Source organism: Canis lupus, chromosome 22 (assembly GCF_003254725.2).
Source record: "Canis lupus dingo isolate Sandy chromosome 22, ASM325472v2, whole genome shotgun sequence".
In the NCBI taxonomy this organism is placed as follows: domain Eukaryota; kingdom Metazoa; phylum Chordata; class Mammalia; order Carnivora; family Canidae; genus Canis; species Canis lupus.
Window position 1 is genome coordinate 52475838 of NC_064264.1, and position 16474 is coordinate 52492311.

The 16474-nt window shown below is 40.0% G+C and overlaps 1 protein-coding gene across 6 annotated transcripts in view; it reads left to right on the forward strand.

Annotated features, from left to right (window-relative positions):
* The first annotated feature begins 180 nt into the window (after positions 1-180).
* ERCC5 (ERCC excision repair 5, endonuclease) overlaps positions 181-16474 on the forward strand; it is a 33890-nt gene continuing 17596 nt past the window's right edge. For 2 of the 6 annotated variants that reach the window (XM_049099499.1, XM_049099501.1), the window contains exons 1-9: positions 627-801; positions 912-959; positions 2948-3131; positions 6672-6847; positions 8574-8689; positions 9184-9270; positions 10719-10779; positions 13178-13321; positions 15878-16085. In XM_049099499.1, coding sequence (XP_048955456.1) covers positions 3005-3131; positions 6672-6847; positions 8574-8689; positions 9184-9270; positions 10719-10779; positions 13178-13321; positions 15878-16085 — 919 coding nt within the window. In that variant the 5' untranslated portion in view covers positions 627-801; positions 912-959; positions 2948-3004. Of the gene's footprint in view, positions 376-626; positions 802-911; positions 960-2947; positions 3132-6671; positions 6848-8573; positions 8690-9183; positions 9271-10718; positions 10780-11272; positions 11533-13177; positions 13322-15877; positions 16086-16474 lie in introns of those variants that run through there. The other 4 variants (XM_025441145.3, XM_035704671.2, XM_025441147.3 and 1 more) reach the window with 4 other exon arrangements.

Genomic DNA, 16474 nt, shown 5'->3' on the forward strand with positions numbered 1-16474 from the left:
GGGAACCCCTCCTGGCGGTTCGTCTCGCCGACGGCGCCCCCGCCGCTCCTCCGTTTAGAGTGCGTAGGTTTGGGGCAAACCTTGGGCGAGAGGAGGACTTGCTCTTGCCGACGCCGGCCCTTCTCTGGCCCCGCCTTTCTCCCGTGAGGCAGTGTCGCCACCCGGAAGTACCGCTGCGGCCGCGTTACCGTCCGTCTTCCCCGGGCGCGAGGCTTGGAATTGAAGGGCGACTGCGCCCCTGCCGCGCCGCCCGTCGCCGCAGCCTCATGGGGGTCCACGGGCTCTGGAAGCTGCTGGAGTGCTCCGGGCGGCAGGTCAGCCCGGAGACCCTGGAAGGGAAGATCCTCGCCGTGGGTATCCTTGACGTGTTCTCGGGTGCGGGATTCTCGCCAGGAGTTCCTCGCTGTGGGCTCCCCACTGGGCGCGGCGCGGCGCGGGGCGGGGCGGGGCGGGGCGGGGCGGGCAGGATGCCAGGCGCACTCGGGGGGTGCAGGAGAACCTCCTTGATGACCTTTTCTCTCCCCGAGGGTCTGCCCTTCCCTGCTTTGGGGTCAGGCCACCCAGGATTGGCCGACCTCGGGTTTTGTCCCGTAGGGTGTGTGTGTGTCGTCTGGGAGGTGGCAGTGATGGTGGTATCCACACACAGGGTCGGTGTGAGTCATAAAGGGGTTGCGTAAGGGACAGGAGCTTAGTGAACATTGTAAGGCTTAGAAGGAGGATCCCTGCTGGGAGATCAGCCTGCAGCGGACTTCCCCGCCGGGAGTCGTACTTGCTGTCCCGACTTCTGCTCCACTTAGGCTTGTTAGAAGAAGGGTGGCGGGGACAGGGGTTGGACCTTTTTTTTTTTTTTTTTTTCTTTTCTAAAAAGTAACTTTTACTATTTTTTTTTTTAATTATGGGTTTTGGAATAGGAAAGCGATGTTGTACAACACTGGGAAGACTTCAAAAGAGAAACAGGGGTCGGTTGGTTGTTTTGTTTTCTCCTCCTAGTCTCTATGATGGACTTTAAAGGACTGTCGTTTGTGTATCTGTCTGGTTTGGTGTCTTTGGAATTAAACGTTTTAATTTTTTTTTTTTATTTTTATTTTATTTTATTTTTTTTTTTAAGAAAAAAAATTTTTTTTTAAATTGTGATCCTGTATTCCTTTTCTTTTTTTATTATTTTTAAAAAATTAAATTCAGGGATCCCTGGGTGGCGCAGAGGTTTGGCGCCTGCCTTTGGCCCAGGGCACGATCCTGGAGTCCCGGGATCGAGTCCCACATCGGGCTCCTGCATGGAGCCTGCTTCTCCCTCTGCCTGTGTCTCTGCCTCTCTCTCTCTCTCTCTGTGACTATCATAAAAAAAAAAAAATTAAATTCAGTTTGCCAACATATAATATAATGCCCAGTGCTCATCTCATCATGTGCCCTCCCTAATGCCCAGCACCTAGTTACCCCATCTCCCAACGCCTTCCCAAATGTTTGTCTTCTTTATCAAAATATGAATACTCATGAAAGTTTGGTCTTTTTTATTTGTTAAGCGTTCTCCTCCTTTCCGTCCTCCTTTTTTTTTTGAATGGCTGTTCTGTTCTGGAAGCTGGTGGCACCTTACACCAGTTCTTTACATGGGAACTTATGAGCCTAGGAGTTCATAAGGGAGGTGGAGGAGAGAATCATGTAAATAATTCTTGTCGGTGGTAAATGCAGTTTAAGAATGGGTAAGAATTCTGCGAAAGGAGCCACATAGAGGAACCATTATTTAGCCTGGAGACAACTCATAGTGGAACACTGAAAATTTTCAAATTAAAGTTAAGATGATGATTATATTTTCAGCAGTGTGAATAATCTTGAACTATGTCTGTAACAAGTTGTGGCTTGCTGAAAAGTTTTTATGCAGGATACCATGCGTAGGGGAAAGGGAAAGGTGCTGGTGGTTGTTTTTAAGCACATGTGCTATTGTTGCCCTCTAGTGGTTCTTCAAATCACTGCTTCCTAAAGATTTTCATCATAGACCTGTACCTGGAGGAAAGCGCAGTTTTCAGTGACAGGAACCCTTCAAACTTCAGCAAAGACTTAGGCATTTTATGTTGCAGCCCCTATGAAGAATTAACAATTTATAAAATCTTTAAGATGACACATGAAGTTCAGCATTCTAATTTTTTAGGAAGTTGTCCAAAGTAAGGAAGGTAAATCATTTAATTAATTAATTAATTTTTAAAAAATTTTTTATTTATGATAGTCACACACAGAGAGAGAGAGAGAGGCAGAGACACAGGCAGAGGGAGAAGCAGGCTCCATGCACCTGGAGCCCGATGTGGGATTCGATCCCGGGTCTCCAGGATCGCGCCCTGGGCCAAAGGCAGGCGCCAAACCGCTGCGCCACCCAGGGATCCCAAATCATTTAATTTAGAATTTAGATTATTTTTAGATGACCCAGGAGCTCTTTTGGGACATGAAATGATTTTCATGAGGTTATTAAGTTTTTCTGAAAGAACAAATCATTTAAAGAGGACTGTCAAAGATCTTTCACTTATAATTACAATCTCATTTATATACGTATGTGTATAAAAATATATGTAGGGATCCCTGGGTGGCGCAGCGGTTTGGCGCCTGCCTTTGGCCCAGGGCGCGATCCTGGAGACCCGGGATCGAATCCCACATCGGGCTCCCGGTGCATGGAGCCTGCTTCTCCCTCTGCCTGTGTCTCTGCCTCTCTCTCTCTCTGTGACTATCATAAATAAATAAATAAAAAAAATTAAAAAAAATATATGTAAAAGAATATTTGATTGCTGTTTTATAATTGATTTTGCTTTGTTTCATTTTCATGGGAATTTGAATTAAAATATCTGACCTATATTCCATTTTTTGGTCTTTTTTGTTAAGAAATTATCTACGACGTACTAGGTTCATAAGTTACTCGTGGATCCTTAAAATACATTTTTTAAAAATTTTTATTTATTTATGATAGTCACACAGAGAGAGAGAGAGAGAGGCAGAGACATAGGCAGAGGGAGAAGCAGGCTCCATGCACCGGGAGCCCGACGTGGGACTCGATCCCGGGACTCCAGGATCACAGCCTGGGCCAAAGGCGGGCACCAAACCGCTGCGCCACCCAGGGATCCCTAAAATACATTTTTTAAAACCATCTATAAGTGAGTGTCTTGTTTATTTATCCAATCTAAATGTGCCCAATAACAATTAACAGTTTAACTTTAGTTTCTTATGAATATTAGCATACAAAATGCATTTGTAAAATGCATTTACGTCTCTTAGCAAAATATTACACTCTCTTTAAGCTATGCACACTAATTGGTATTAAATTGTAAGTCACCTACCAATAGAACTAAAGTAATTTACCTTTCATTTCAGAATGTTATTGGTCCTTTGGGTCTTATCTATAAAATGTTTCTGGCTTTGCTGTGGATTTAATTTTTTTCCAGCTGTTCCTTTTTTTTTTTTTTTATAGACTTACTGAAATTAGACAAGTCTTTTTTTTTTTTTTAAGATTTTATTTATTTATTCATGGGAGACACACAGAGAGCGAGAGCGAGAGAGAGAGAGAGAGAGAGAGAGACCAAGACACAGGCAGAGGAAGAAACAGGCTCCATGCAGGGAGCCTGACATGGGACTTGATCTGGGGTCTCCAGGATCAGGCCCTGGGCTGAAGTCTTATTCATATATTTTCAGAATGCCTAATTTTACATATATTTTAAAAAATAATTTTAAGATGGAACTTTCAACTTTGAGACTACGTATGATTAATTAAAAAAAGTCTAGATTTTGAATTTTAAGCATATGAATGCTAGTAATCTCTGTCTTAAAAGCTTTATATCGAGTTTGAAAGGGTAGCAGAGTTGAGAGCCACTGATCTGAAAATAGATTTTCTCATTGATTATAGCATTTAAAGTAATGGTTTAAGTGGAAACTTAATCCTGTACAGCAGTGTAGCAAGCAGAAATACTTATCCAGTACAGTACAAAGTCATCACCAAATCCTACTTCCAAGGTAAATCTTTAACCTGCTACTTCTCATTGTCACTTTACTAGGCCTATTATAACTAGTTTTAAAACTAGTTTCCTTCTAGTTTATTGCCCACTTGTCGCTAGGGTGATCTTTAAGTCATGGCCCAGGGGCTGTACACCCTTATCAACTCTCTTGTTCCTGGGGCTATGTTCTTGCCATATTGTCCTTTGATGGAATCATGCTTCTCTTCTAGGACATTAACGTTCGCTGCTCCTGTTCATTCAGCTCTCTGCTAATTCTTCACATAGGCCTTCCCTAATTAGTCATTGACCCCTGCTCATGTCCTTTTACTCTGCTCTATTTACTTTTTTATATTATATAATATATCTATATGTATTATATCTATAATTTTTCTGTTACTTTATTTTTTTCCTTTTTAATTGTTCATCTTCCCCATTAGAGTACAAGCTTGGATTCAGACACCCTATCTGTTACTTTCAGGGCTCTGTTTTTTTTTTTTTTTTTTAAGATTTTATTATTGAAGAGAGAAAGAACATGAGGAGGGGGGAAAAGCAGAGGGAGAGGGAGAAGCAGACTCTCCACTGAGCAGGGAGCCTGACATGGGGCTCGATCCAAGGACCCTGGGATCATGACCTGAGCAGACACCTAACTGATTGAGCCACACAGGCACCCTGTTCAGGGCTATTGTTTGCTATTCTATCCCAAGAATTTGGGCCACTATGCTAGCACATAGTAGCACTCAAATATTGGAATGAGTAGAATAATAGCTTGCTTTCCACTAGTTACTTTGTTACACAGTGTTTATTGAGTTAATTGTTGATGGGTCTAATTTGTTTTATGGTTATAAATTAGGTAATGTACATCTATTTAAATACTATTCAGCTCACTTAATATCAAGTATTTGTTGCCTCCTATATGCTCTCGGAAAGGGAGAGCCTTGCACAGAAGTGTGGTCTAGCTAAACAAGACATGGATCTCACTGGTTTTTCCCTCCATTAGATTGTAAACTCCACGAGGGCAAACCCTTTGTTTCATTCAGGGCTGTATCCCCAATGGGATTTCTGTCATGTAATAAGTAATATATTTTTGAATAGGAGCCTATAAGTGGAGGTCTTTATCTGGGCTGAGGAAGTGACCATTAGACTGAGACCTGTGAATCATAGGTAACTAAGCTAAGAGAGGAAGGAGCATGTGAGAAGACCCCGGAGGCAGGAAAAATCTCTCTTCAAGATAGATTAAAAGATGGAATTGATAGAAGCTGGTAGTGTTTGGATGAGGGGAGCGTTGGGGATGACAGCATTCTGGTTCTGGTGAATGGGGGTGACATTCTCTGCAATGGGGGCATAAGCAGCCTGGTGGAAAAGATGTGGAGAAGGAGGCAAACCATAAGAGAGACACTCGTAACTCTAGGAAGCAAACCAAGGGTCCCTGGAGGGGAGGTGGGCAGGGGGGATGGGATAACTGGGCGATGGGCATTAAGGAGGGCATGTGGTGTAATGAGCACTGGGTATTGTATGCAACTGATGAATCACTAAATTCCACCCCTGAAACTGATAATGCAGTATATGGTAATTACCTTGAATTTAAGTAGGTAAATAAATAGGAATAAAAGAAAAAAATAGATGTGGAGTTTAGTTTTGATTATGTCAAGTTGGGAATGTATGCAAGGCACCAGGTAGAGATGTCAACTAGGCCATCTAGTCTAGGAGTCAGGACAGAGTCCTGGGGCAGCCTACTGGATAGAGAGGGTGTGGTGTGGAGGTGCTAAGGTAGCCTGGGGAGCCAGTGCAGCAGGAGGAAGGGCTGGGGGCTCAGGAGAGCTCTGCTGAAGTCATGCCTGAGCAGCAAGTTAGAGGAGTGGGTAGAGAGATGGAGAGCAGGAAAACCAACATCACCCTGTCCATCTGATGGACAAATAGGAAATAATTTAGTAAGAAGCATTTTTTACAAAAGTTAAATCCAGGAAAACATAAATTACTTAAAATTTCAAAAGAGCTAACTATTGTTCATATTTTGGCATCTGAACTTCTAGTTTTTCATATTTAACATACCATGTATATTATAAAACGTAATTATGCATTCCATAGTCCTGTAAGCTGTTTCATGTCCTTTAATATTTAGTCTTTCTTATCACTATACATGCTGCCATAGCTTCCAGTTTTGAGGGCTGTTTGATATTCCAGCAAATCCGTATATCATAGTTCAGTTTAAGTAAAGACCTGTTGGAAAACTTTTCCATTGTTTTTCATATTTTCATCACTGTAAGCATTCTTAGAAGTAACTTTAATTGTGACTATATGATGATTTTCTGAGAATAAAGTGCCTGGAAATAGAAGTAGTAAAATAGAAATGCCAGTTTTTACATTTTTTGCTAATATTGTCAAATTGTTCCCCAGAAGAGTTGTGCTTAATTTACTAAAATTCTGTAGAGATTATTAGTTTTTTTGAAGAAGCAACTGTTTACAATTAGATTTTTTTTAAATCACACATATATTGATGTACGGTTTTACATACAGTCTGTGAATAGTAGTAATGAGAGTTCAAATAAACTGATTTTAGGTAGATTCTATTAGGGCTCAACATTTTTCAATTTCTCATGAACTGATGGGGCTTAGTTTCAGGGTCTAGATGATATCAGTTACTAGAACTTGAAGTTGTGGGGATGAGGGAAGAAATTCCAAAATACTTTCCATTAACAATTTTTCCAGATATTAGCATTTGGTTAAACCAGGCACTAAGAGGGGTCCGGGATTGCCATGGGAACTCAATAGGAAATGCTCATCTTCTCACTTTGTTTCATCGGCTCTGCAAACTCTTATTTTTTCGAATTCGTCCTATTTTTGTATTTGATGGGGATGCTCCACTATTGAAGAAACAGACTTTGGTAAGAATCATTTTTTTTCTTTCTGCATTCTTAGAGAAACATAGAACTTTAGTTTTCTCTGTAGAATTTTGGATGCCAAGACTTATTTTGACATATATCCAACTTAATTTCAACTTTTAAAAAAAATTTATCTTGAACACATCAACATTTTTTTTTAAACGATTATTTGTGAGACTATATCCTGGGTGTAGTGATGAAATTCAGCTTTTAATAGAATGACTAAATCCTTACATTTGAGAGTTTTCCTTTTAGAATATCTTAGGTGTTCTACGTGTGTTTCAGTTGTGCTGCTGAGTATGATAGTCTGTTGGGGAGATGCCTCCATGAATTTGAGAGCGTGGGTCCTCAGTGTTTAAAGACTAATTGGATTTTATGTGGTGCCAGGTGTGACTAATGTGGATTATTGAGGAAGGAAGTTGACCAGGATGTAAAAGAATGACACTGAGTTTCTTCATTCTGAAAGTAGTTTGAAACAATATTGGAACAAAGTTGTGAGCTTTGGAGTAATTGTGTAACCCCCGCCTTGCCCCCCACTGCCCATGACAGCACCCATTTGAACATAGGACTTTTTATGCGTTGAAAATGCCAGTTCATCACTTCATAATCACACCAGACAGACATTGTCTAATTTAGTGAGGATGTAGGATAAGAGTAAGGATCAGTAAATGTTTGGAGACATTTGTTCCCCCAATAAAAGGTCTATCTAGACTTGCATGTTACAGTTTTAAATTATCCAAGGCACATTGTATCAGGAACTCCTTGGAAGGATTAGACAGGAAAAAAGAACTCCAGAATTTATTTACTAGTAAACATCTCCCTAATTCCCCAGCCCCATGATAAAGGTTTTAGCTAACACTACTATAGTAATCATTTTGTAATATATAAGTGTACCAAATCAACACATTGTATATCTTAAACTTTCCACAGTGTTCTATGTCTGTTATATTTTAATTAAAAAAAAGAAAGAAAGGAAAATAATGTTTTGGTATTTCCTTCTTATATTCCATCATAAGCATGGAAGAGTATTCCATTTTTTCCTGCATGGACATTTCTTACAAGATTCTTCTGTACATTTTAGGATTTCTTATGATATAATCTTGAATGTTGAGGGACAGAATGGCATGTTAGTAATGTACTTTTTAATTTTGATTTTTATTTTCTTTGAGAGAAAGCGAGAGGAAGAGCAGGGGGAGGGGCAGAGGCAGAGGGAGAGAGAATCTCAAGCATACTCCCTGCTGATCATGGTTCTGACACAGAGCTCATTCCCATGACCCAGAGATCATGACTGGAGTCATGAAGTTAGGAGTTGGAAGCTTAACTGGCTGAGCCACCGGGAGCCCCAAGTAATGTATTTTTATAAAGATCAGTATCAGATTGGTTTTGGCAATTTTAAAGAATATGTTAATAACCCCTTTTGAGAGACATTTGCTTAATTATATACTAATAAGTTTTAGGCTTCTGGGGGATGTTAAAGGCTATTTAAAAGAAACTGAAAGTAATACTTTCCCAAACACTATATCCTAGCCAGTCCGTTTAGTCGTAGGGAGATGGAGACGTCTGTCTTTTGCGTAGCAGGAACATACCCACTGATGTAATGGTTGGGAGGAAATACTAAAGCAGTCATAATCTGAAAACTCAGACAAACTAAATCCTATGGAGAAAAGTCACAGAAATGTTTTTAATATACTAACTCCCTGAAACAGTCTTGTGTCCTTTGTTTTCACAGGCTAAGAGAAGGCATAGAAAGGATTTGGCAGCCACCGACTCCAGAAAAACGACAGAGAAGCTTTTGAAAACATTTTTGAAAAGACAGGCTATCAAAACTGCCTTAAAAAGCAAAAGGCAAGAAGCAAATTACATTACTTTTGAAGATTAAGAGCTTTTAGTTTTTGTGTTGGATTCCTGTGGTTCCCTTTCCCTGATTTTAACTTGCAGATCACAGAGAGTGAAATCAGAGGAATAAGTGGGCTATCCATTGGACTCAGTAACTGGAAGTTGTGAAAATTCTCTGTTCGGTGAAGATCAGCTCTGATATGAGAATGGAAAGCTGTGGTAGTGGTTGTGGGCACTTTATACTTTGATTAGATGCATCTCTGTGCCTGCAGATGAGGCCCTGGCTGAGGTGCCTGGAGCCAGAGCTCCAGTGAGTTTTCCATTCTCCTGAGGGCATGCTTGCTTTAACAGCAGCAACCAGGGCTGCAGGGTGAACCTGCTACAGCCCTGTGTTTTCCCCCCTCTCACCCCCTCCTCAGTGCCTATGTCCTCAGTTGGGGCATCTTACTGACTCAACATCCTATTTCCTGTCACCTCTGCTTAAGTCTGTGTGTGCTTTTCAGAGACGAAGCACTCCCCAGTCTTACTCAAGTTCGAAGAGAAGATGACATCTATGTTTTGCCACCTTTACAGAAGGAAGAGAAAAATAGGTAAATGTTTAACTGTTTAAAACTAGTAATTGTCTATATTTATGTTTTTATCTACATGATAAGACATGTAGGAATTAATGCATCTGAAAATGCATTCTCAACACCTTTTAGAATGTTTTTCAAAGACTAAGATTTTTAGTTACTAACTTGTCCTTGTGGTTTGGTAGTTTGTGTTGGTTTGTCTCTTCATTCTGCAGACCCTGTGTTAGCACTGTTCCTGTGTAATTTATGAAGGTGTGGATTTCCATTTTTCCTATCCTTTGCTTACACTTGTCGTCTCTGCCTGTTTCTCAGCTCGAGTCATCTTTCTGTCACCACCACGCTACAAGATGACACACAACATCCTTGCTAAATCTAGTAGGTACTTCGCAGGTGTCAGCTTACTGTACTTTTCAGCTGCACGTGACGTGGCATTTGTGTTGTCCTGCTATCTGGGCACCTCTCTGGCCACTTTCTCAGGCTCCTCTGTGGACTGTCCCTCTGGGTCCCTGTTCACTATCAGTGGCTTCTGTGGCTGAAGTGCAGGAGGGGGGCCAGGAAGTGTGTCTCTGCCCTCACCTGCCTGCATTCCTTTCTCAGGGGCTCTGGAGACACCAGGTAGCTTTCGAATCAGGCCAGTTCTGTTTATCTAGAGTTCTCTAGAGTTCTATAGATGATCAGGCTGTATAGAACAAGCTCACATTAAGCAAACTCAAAGAATATCAGAATGTTTATATATTAACTTAGAGTGAGAAACTAACCAAACAGACCAGAATTCTCTTGTTGGCCGCTCAAGAAGTATGCTCCTCCTCACTTCTTTCTCTGTCTTTGATCTTCCCTTTTTGCTGGAACCCCTACCCACCAAGTTCAATCTCTGCTTTGTGGTGTAGAAGCTCTTAAAACCCAAACCTGATAATTTCATTTCAGAGCTTGAAATGCTTCCCAGCTTCTCATTTCTTTAGGATAAAACTTCATCCTCTTAATCACATGCTTCTCCAACCTCACCAGGTCCTCTCTATCATCTCCAGGCAGGCTTTCTTTCCCTTGTTTCCAGATGTTTATAGGATGTAGTGTTGCTGCATGGAACACTTGTCTCCATGAATGTTCCCCAGACTCTACAACTGTACCTTTCTTATTTGTGGCTAAGTCCAAGCAGTGCAATTGCCAGAGATTCCAGAAAACTTTAGGACCCCCCCACCCCACCCCGCCAATCCACTTTGGAGTGAGATAATTCCCCTTATTGCAACTTTAGCAACCTGCTCCTCCTTTGTGATGGACATCGTTAGATCGTATTGTGGTTGCTCTCTGGCATGTGTCCCCTCCTGACTGGCTGTGGGAACAATGACGGCACGTATCATGCCATCTTAGGTACCATTGTAGCTCCTACAACTAGTGGCCCCTTGCTCAGGAAATATTTTTATAAGTTATCATTAAATCATAGATACGATAAATGTATGCTTGACTTTCAGTTCAGAAGAAGAAGATGAAAGAGAATGGCAAGAAAGAATGAGTCAAAAACAAGCATTACAGGTACTTAATGTAATTTTTGAATTCAGAATATATTCTGTTATTTGAAGTGAATGACACGAAAATGAATAATGAGGTAGTATGAATTTATGGAAGTTCCTGGTAAAAAAAAAAATAGATGCCTTCTTTATTGTGTGTGTGTATATGTGTATGTGTATATGCATGTGTTTGTCTGTACAAATACACAGGCACCCATACACGTTTTGCCTATTTATATGGCATTTGCCATTATGCATACGTGGATATCCAAAATAAGCCATCTTTCTTTTACAACCAACAACTAAACAAACAATAAGTATACATAGTAATACCTACTTGTGTAAAAATAGAGAAAACGTACTACCCATAAATGACTTCAGGTAACATTTTGGTATGTATCAGCCCATTCTCCCACCCCACTCCTTATGGTTGAGTATCTGTGTGTATTTGGGTGTGTACATGTTAGGTATACATGCATGCATATATATGTGAATGTATGTCTGTGCCTATGTTCTAGGTATCCGTTGCTTGGTGGCACGAAAACGGTTGTTTGTCACCCTCCTCTCGCCGTTCCGGGTGCTGTTTAGCTCAGCAAGGCAGTCCTCTCCGCACGTAATCCCGTGTAAATGCAGGCAGTCCGTAGCTGGGGCTGAAGTCCCCTCCAGGGCTTCCTTACTCACGTGTCTGGCAGTTGATGCTGGCTGCCCATCCAAACACCTGCCTGTGGCTTCTCCGTGTGGCCTGGGCTCATTCACAGCATGGCACTTTGTTCCAAAGGCAAGCATCCCAAGAACAAGTGGCTGGCAGAGTGCTGCGGCCTTTCCTAGCCAGCTTCGGATGTAGTGCTGCCTCCCTCCTGTGTGCATTCTGTCTGGGAGAAGTTGGTCAGTGAGGCCAGCCCCTATTTAAGGGGAGAGGAATTAGATGAAAGAGTGTCCGAGAATCTGTGGTCATGTTTTAAAACCATCACCTCAAATATTTTAATGAATGACATTTTTACAAATTAATGTACTGTAATAAGACTTTTGAGGTACAAGCCTCAACTTCTGCATTATTAATACAGCAAATGACAGCAGTCGTGGTGAAGACCATGAACATTGTGATTAAAAAGACGTGCATTTAGGTACGGACTGTTCTGTGCCTAGCTATGTGTTCTTAGACAATTTAACTTCTCCAAGGCTTTATTTCCCTTTTCTTTTTTTCCTTTTCTCTTCTCTTCTCTTCTCTTCTCTTCTCTTCTCTTCTCTTCTCTTCTTTTCTTTCTTTTTTTTTTTTGTAAAACAAAAATACTAACGATGCCTACCTCGGAGGGCTGATGGGAACAGAAAGGTGCTCCCTTAGTGTGGGGAAAGCACGGGGTGTTCTGAGCTTGACTGGCCTAAGTGCCGGCTGACTTGCACGTACACCTATACAACATACCTACATATAAGACAGCAAATTGTATTATTTTATTTTCTTTACGAATGAAGAGTTTTAAATTATTTTTGGTAATTATTTAAAATTTAGAAAAGTTTTTTACTTTTTGATGTCTGAATTTCTCACTTATCATTTCATTTTTGATTATAGGTTAAGAACAAAACAAAGCTAATCTAATTAAGGGAGTTACAGATATTGTTCAAATCCAAAAGGCCTGCCTTTTGAATCCCTGCCTTACTGCCCTTGTACTTGCTATTCCTGCGGCCTGGGATGTCATTGATCAGTCTTGTTGGTGTCTTTCAAGTCCCTGCTCACATGTCATTTTTTAATGAGGTCTTCTTTAACAAATGTTGTCTCTCTTCCTCTTCTCCTAATCTACTCTCGTATCAGATTAACCTGCTTTATTTTCTTGTTCATTTATTTATTTGTTTGGTTATCATATGTCTTTCTCCATGCCTAAGAGTAGGGACCTTATCTGGCATGATCTGCCCAGTACCCTAGCACCTAGAACAGTGCCTGGCACATTAGGAGTGTCTGGTAAAAGGGCGAAAGATTTATGCGATCTGAAGAGAAACCAGAGGATCCCTGGGTGGCGCAGTGGTTTAGCGCCTGCCTTTGGCCCAGGGCGCGATCCTGGAGACCCGGGATCGAATCCCACATCGGGCTCCCGGTGCCTGGAGCCTGCTTCTCCCTCTGCCTGTGTCTCTGCCTCTCTCTCTCACTGTGTGCCTATCATAAAAAAAATAAATAAATAAAAAATTTAAAAAAAAAAAAAAAAAAAGGAGTGTCTGGTAAGTATTTTTTTCTTCTTAGTGAATTGAGTGAGTGAATGGATATATTCCCTAATCTACCTATTCTCTGATACTTGTTGCAGGTTATGTACAACTGTGTTTAGTCTGTTGTAGATTTCGTAGAACTATGTCTACAGTAGGTGCAATAAATATCAGGATAAATAGAATTAAGTGAATGAAATGTAAATTTCATAGTTACATTTTACTCTTTACAGGAAGAGTTCTTTCATAATCCTCATGCCATAGATATTGAGTCTGAAGACTTTAGCAGCCTGCCTCTTGAAATAAAGCATGAAATCTTGACTGATATGAAAGAATTTACCAAGCGAAGAAGAACCTTATTTGAAGCAATGCCAGAGGTGAAATACACAACAACATAATGCTTAGAATTAAGAACTTCAGCAAAATTTTTGATTAGGAAAAGCAAATTGATAAGCATTACTTATATAACATCTATGTTCAGTAAACAGCATTTGTGTCTCAGAGATTCACAAAAATATTTGTAATATATATTTGATCCATTATATAATTTGTAAGTTTGGACTTATACATATTTCTTCAAAGAAGTCTTTTGACTCTCTACTTAAGACCACGGACACCTGGGTGACTCAGCTGGTTAAGCTTCTGACTCTTGATTTCAGCTCTAGTTATGATCTCAGGGTCAGGGGGATTGAGCCCTGCATTCGGCTCCACACTTAGCATGGGTCTTCCTGAGATTCTTTGTCTCTCACTCTCCCCTTGCTTGTGCATGCTCTCTCTAAAATGAATAAGTCTATAAAAAAATAAAATAAAAGCAGCAGGTCTTTCTCCTGCTCTGTGTTCTCATAACACCTGTAATGTCTCTATAGTTTTTAGCATCCAAATGTGCCTGTTTTTCTCACTTCTATATTTTCAGCACCCAGGTCAGTATCTATCACATACTAAGTGCTCAGCATAGGCTTGGTGGTTCAATTCTTAGGTTAGTTCATAACTTATTTTAACCCTAGAATACTAATAGTAATATAGAACTGAATGACAATGGAAAAGTATGTTCTAACTTGAAATTCCAGGTGTCTCTTCTTTGGCTGCAGGCCTAGAAATGCAATTGGACCTTCATCTTCCTTCTTCCTCTTTCTAGACAATGATAATAGGGAATTCAGTAGTAAATTCTTCAACTTGGAGCATCTGCTGATGGCTCCACAGCCACAGAAACCTGGAGCAGGTGGTGTGTGGAGTTGGGGTCAAGCTTATCTCCTGCTCAAGCTACACCATTAATTACTACTGCTTTTAGTGGGTGAATGAGTTTTGTTTTCTTTTCTGCTGCTACCACCTATTATTTCTCACATCATTGTTTAACTCACTGTAGGATAGAATATACATTTGGCAGCAGCATAGTTCCTAATGAATGGATGTAGTGGTTTATTTTCCGTAACTTTTTGAACACCTCTTAAATTGATACCAAAAATATGAAAAAGGCAGACAGGTCCTATTTCTTTCCCTATCAGTCCTTTGTTTTTCCATGAATAATGTGAGCACAGGAAAATACTAAGGTGTGGAGAAATGATATGGAAAGGACAGAAGTAAATTTATTTTCATTTCTAGGAGAAAAATCCGGGCTTAGTCTGTTTATCAGCATTTTATTTCTTGAGTGTGAAAGGATCTCTGGCTGGCCTTTGAGAAAATAGAATTTGGGTTATATAAACAACAGTGGTAAGGCATGGGAAGAAGGGAGATGGTCCCTAATGATTTGTTCCCTTTTGTTCTATTGTTATTTTGTTATCCAGAGCCTGGATCAGTAGATGGTAGAGTAGAGGGGTAGTGTTGCTCAGCAGCCCATGACATCTGTAATTCTGATAGGGAAGGGAGGGTCTGAGTCATCCAGGTTGGACCTTTGTATCTGTACATTGGGCAAATGCATTATTGAGAATAGTAATAATAGTAAGTATTAACATAATAGCAATAGAAGCAGTGTAGGGTTGACAACCTGTTTTTGATCTCACATCTACCCCTTAGTATCCTATGACTCTAGGGAGGCTACTTGTTTTGTCTCCGCTTTTTCATTTGTAGATGAGATAATGACACAGGTCTCATGGGGTGGCTGAAAATAAAATGGGATTATATGTATAAAACCTCCTAGAAAATGCCTTCCAGAAAATGCTTTATAATGTTATTTATTATCATAAATTATTTATTAGAGATAGAACCTACACAAGAGGGCATGAATAAAGGGGGGCAGAGGGAGATAATCCTCAAACAGACTCCCCCCCCCCCAACCCTAAGCACAGAGCCTGTCTAAATGTCATATCTCATGAGATCATGACCTGAGCCAAAACCAAAAGTTAGATGCTCAACTGACTGAGCCACCCAGGGGCCCCAGTTTACTTGGATATTTAGCTGCATTCCAGAAGGTTGTCTATTTATTAAGCCGTAATCAAAATGTCATGGTGCTTGGCATGCATTATGTGCTCAATAAATACTTTTTGAGTAAATGATTAAATCATAAACAGTATCCATGATTTCTTTTCTTTTGCCTGAATCTTTTTGTTTTAAAGATTATTTTTTAATAAGGTAGTTATAATTTTTTCCTAGTATTCAGATTTTACTTTTAAAATATGAAAATGTATGAGACGCCTGGGTGGCTCAGTGGTTAAGCGTCTGCCTTCGGCTCACGGCGTGATCCTGAAGTCCTGGGATCGAGTCCCACATTGGGCTCCCTGCATGGAGCCTGCTTCTCCCTCTGCCTATGTCTCTGCCTCTCTCTCTCTTTCTCTGTGTCTCTCATGAATAAATAAGTAAATAAAATCTTTTAAAAAAATATGAAAATGTCATCAGTGGAAAAAATCAATTACTCTTTGTTTCCTGGTGGGGAAAAGAAAGGAAATGGAATAATATCTGTTTTTAATACAAAAAAATAATTTTATTTATTTTTATTTTAGGAGTCTAATGACTTTTCACAGTATCAGCTCAAAGGCTTGCTTAAAAAAAACTATCTAAATCAACACATAGAAAATGTCCAAAAGGAAATGAATCAGCAACAGTCAGGACAAATCCAAAGGCAATATGAAGATGAAGGGGGCTTTTTGAAGGAGGTGGAGTCAAGGAGAGTGGTCTCTGAAGACACGTCGCATTACATCTTGATAAGAGGTATTGGGTAGCATCATTTACCTGATGGTTAAAAACCAAAAATATGTTGTGTCTCTGAATTCTAGGAACTACCACCATACTTGTGTAATAATAAATATATGTAGCCCTTAATGGATTACCTACTATTGTACTAACCTACTCTTTTTATTATGTATTTAAAATTTATTTATTTATTTACTCCCACTATAATTCACATATAGTGTATATTAGTTTCAGGTGTACAATATCATGATTCAACAATTCTGTACATTACTCAGTGGCCCTGTACAAACCACTTTAAAATTAAAAAGCAAATTAACTATTAGTGCTGTTTTTTAATTTAATTTAATTTAATTTAATTTAATTTAATTTAATTTAAATTCAGTTTGCCACCATATAGTATAATACCC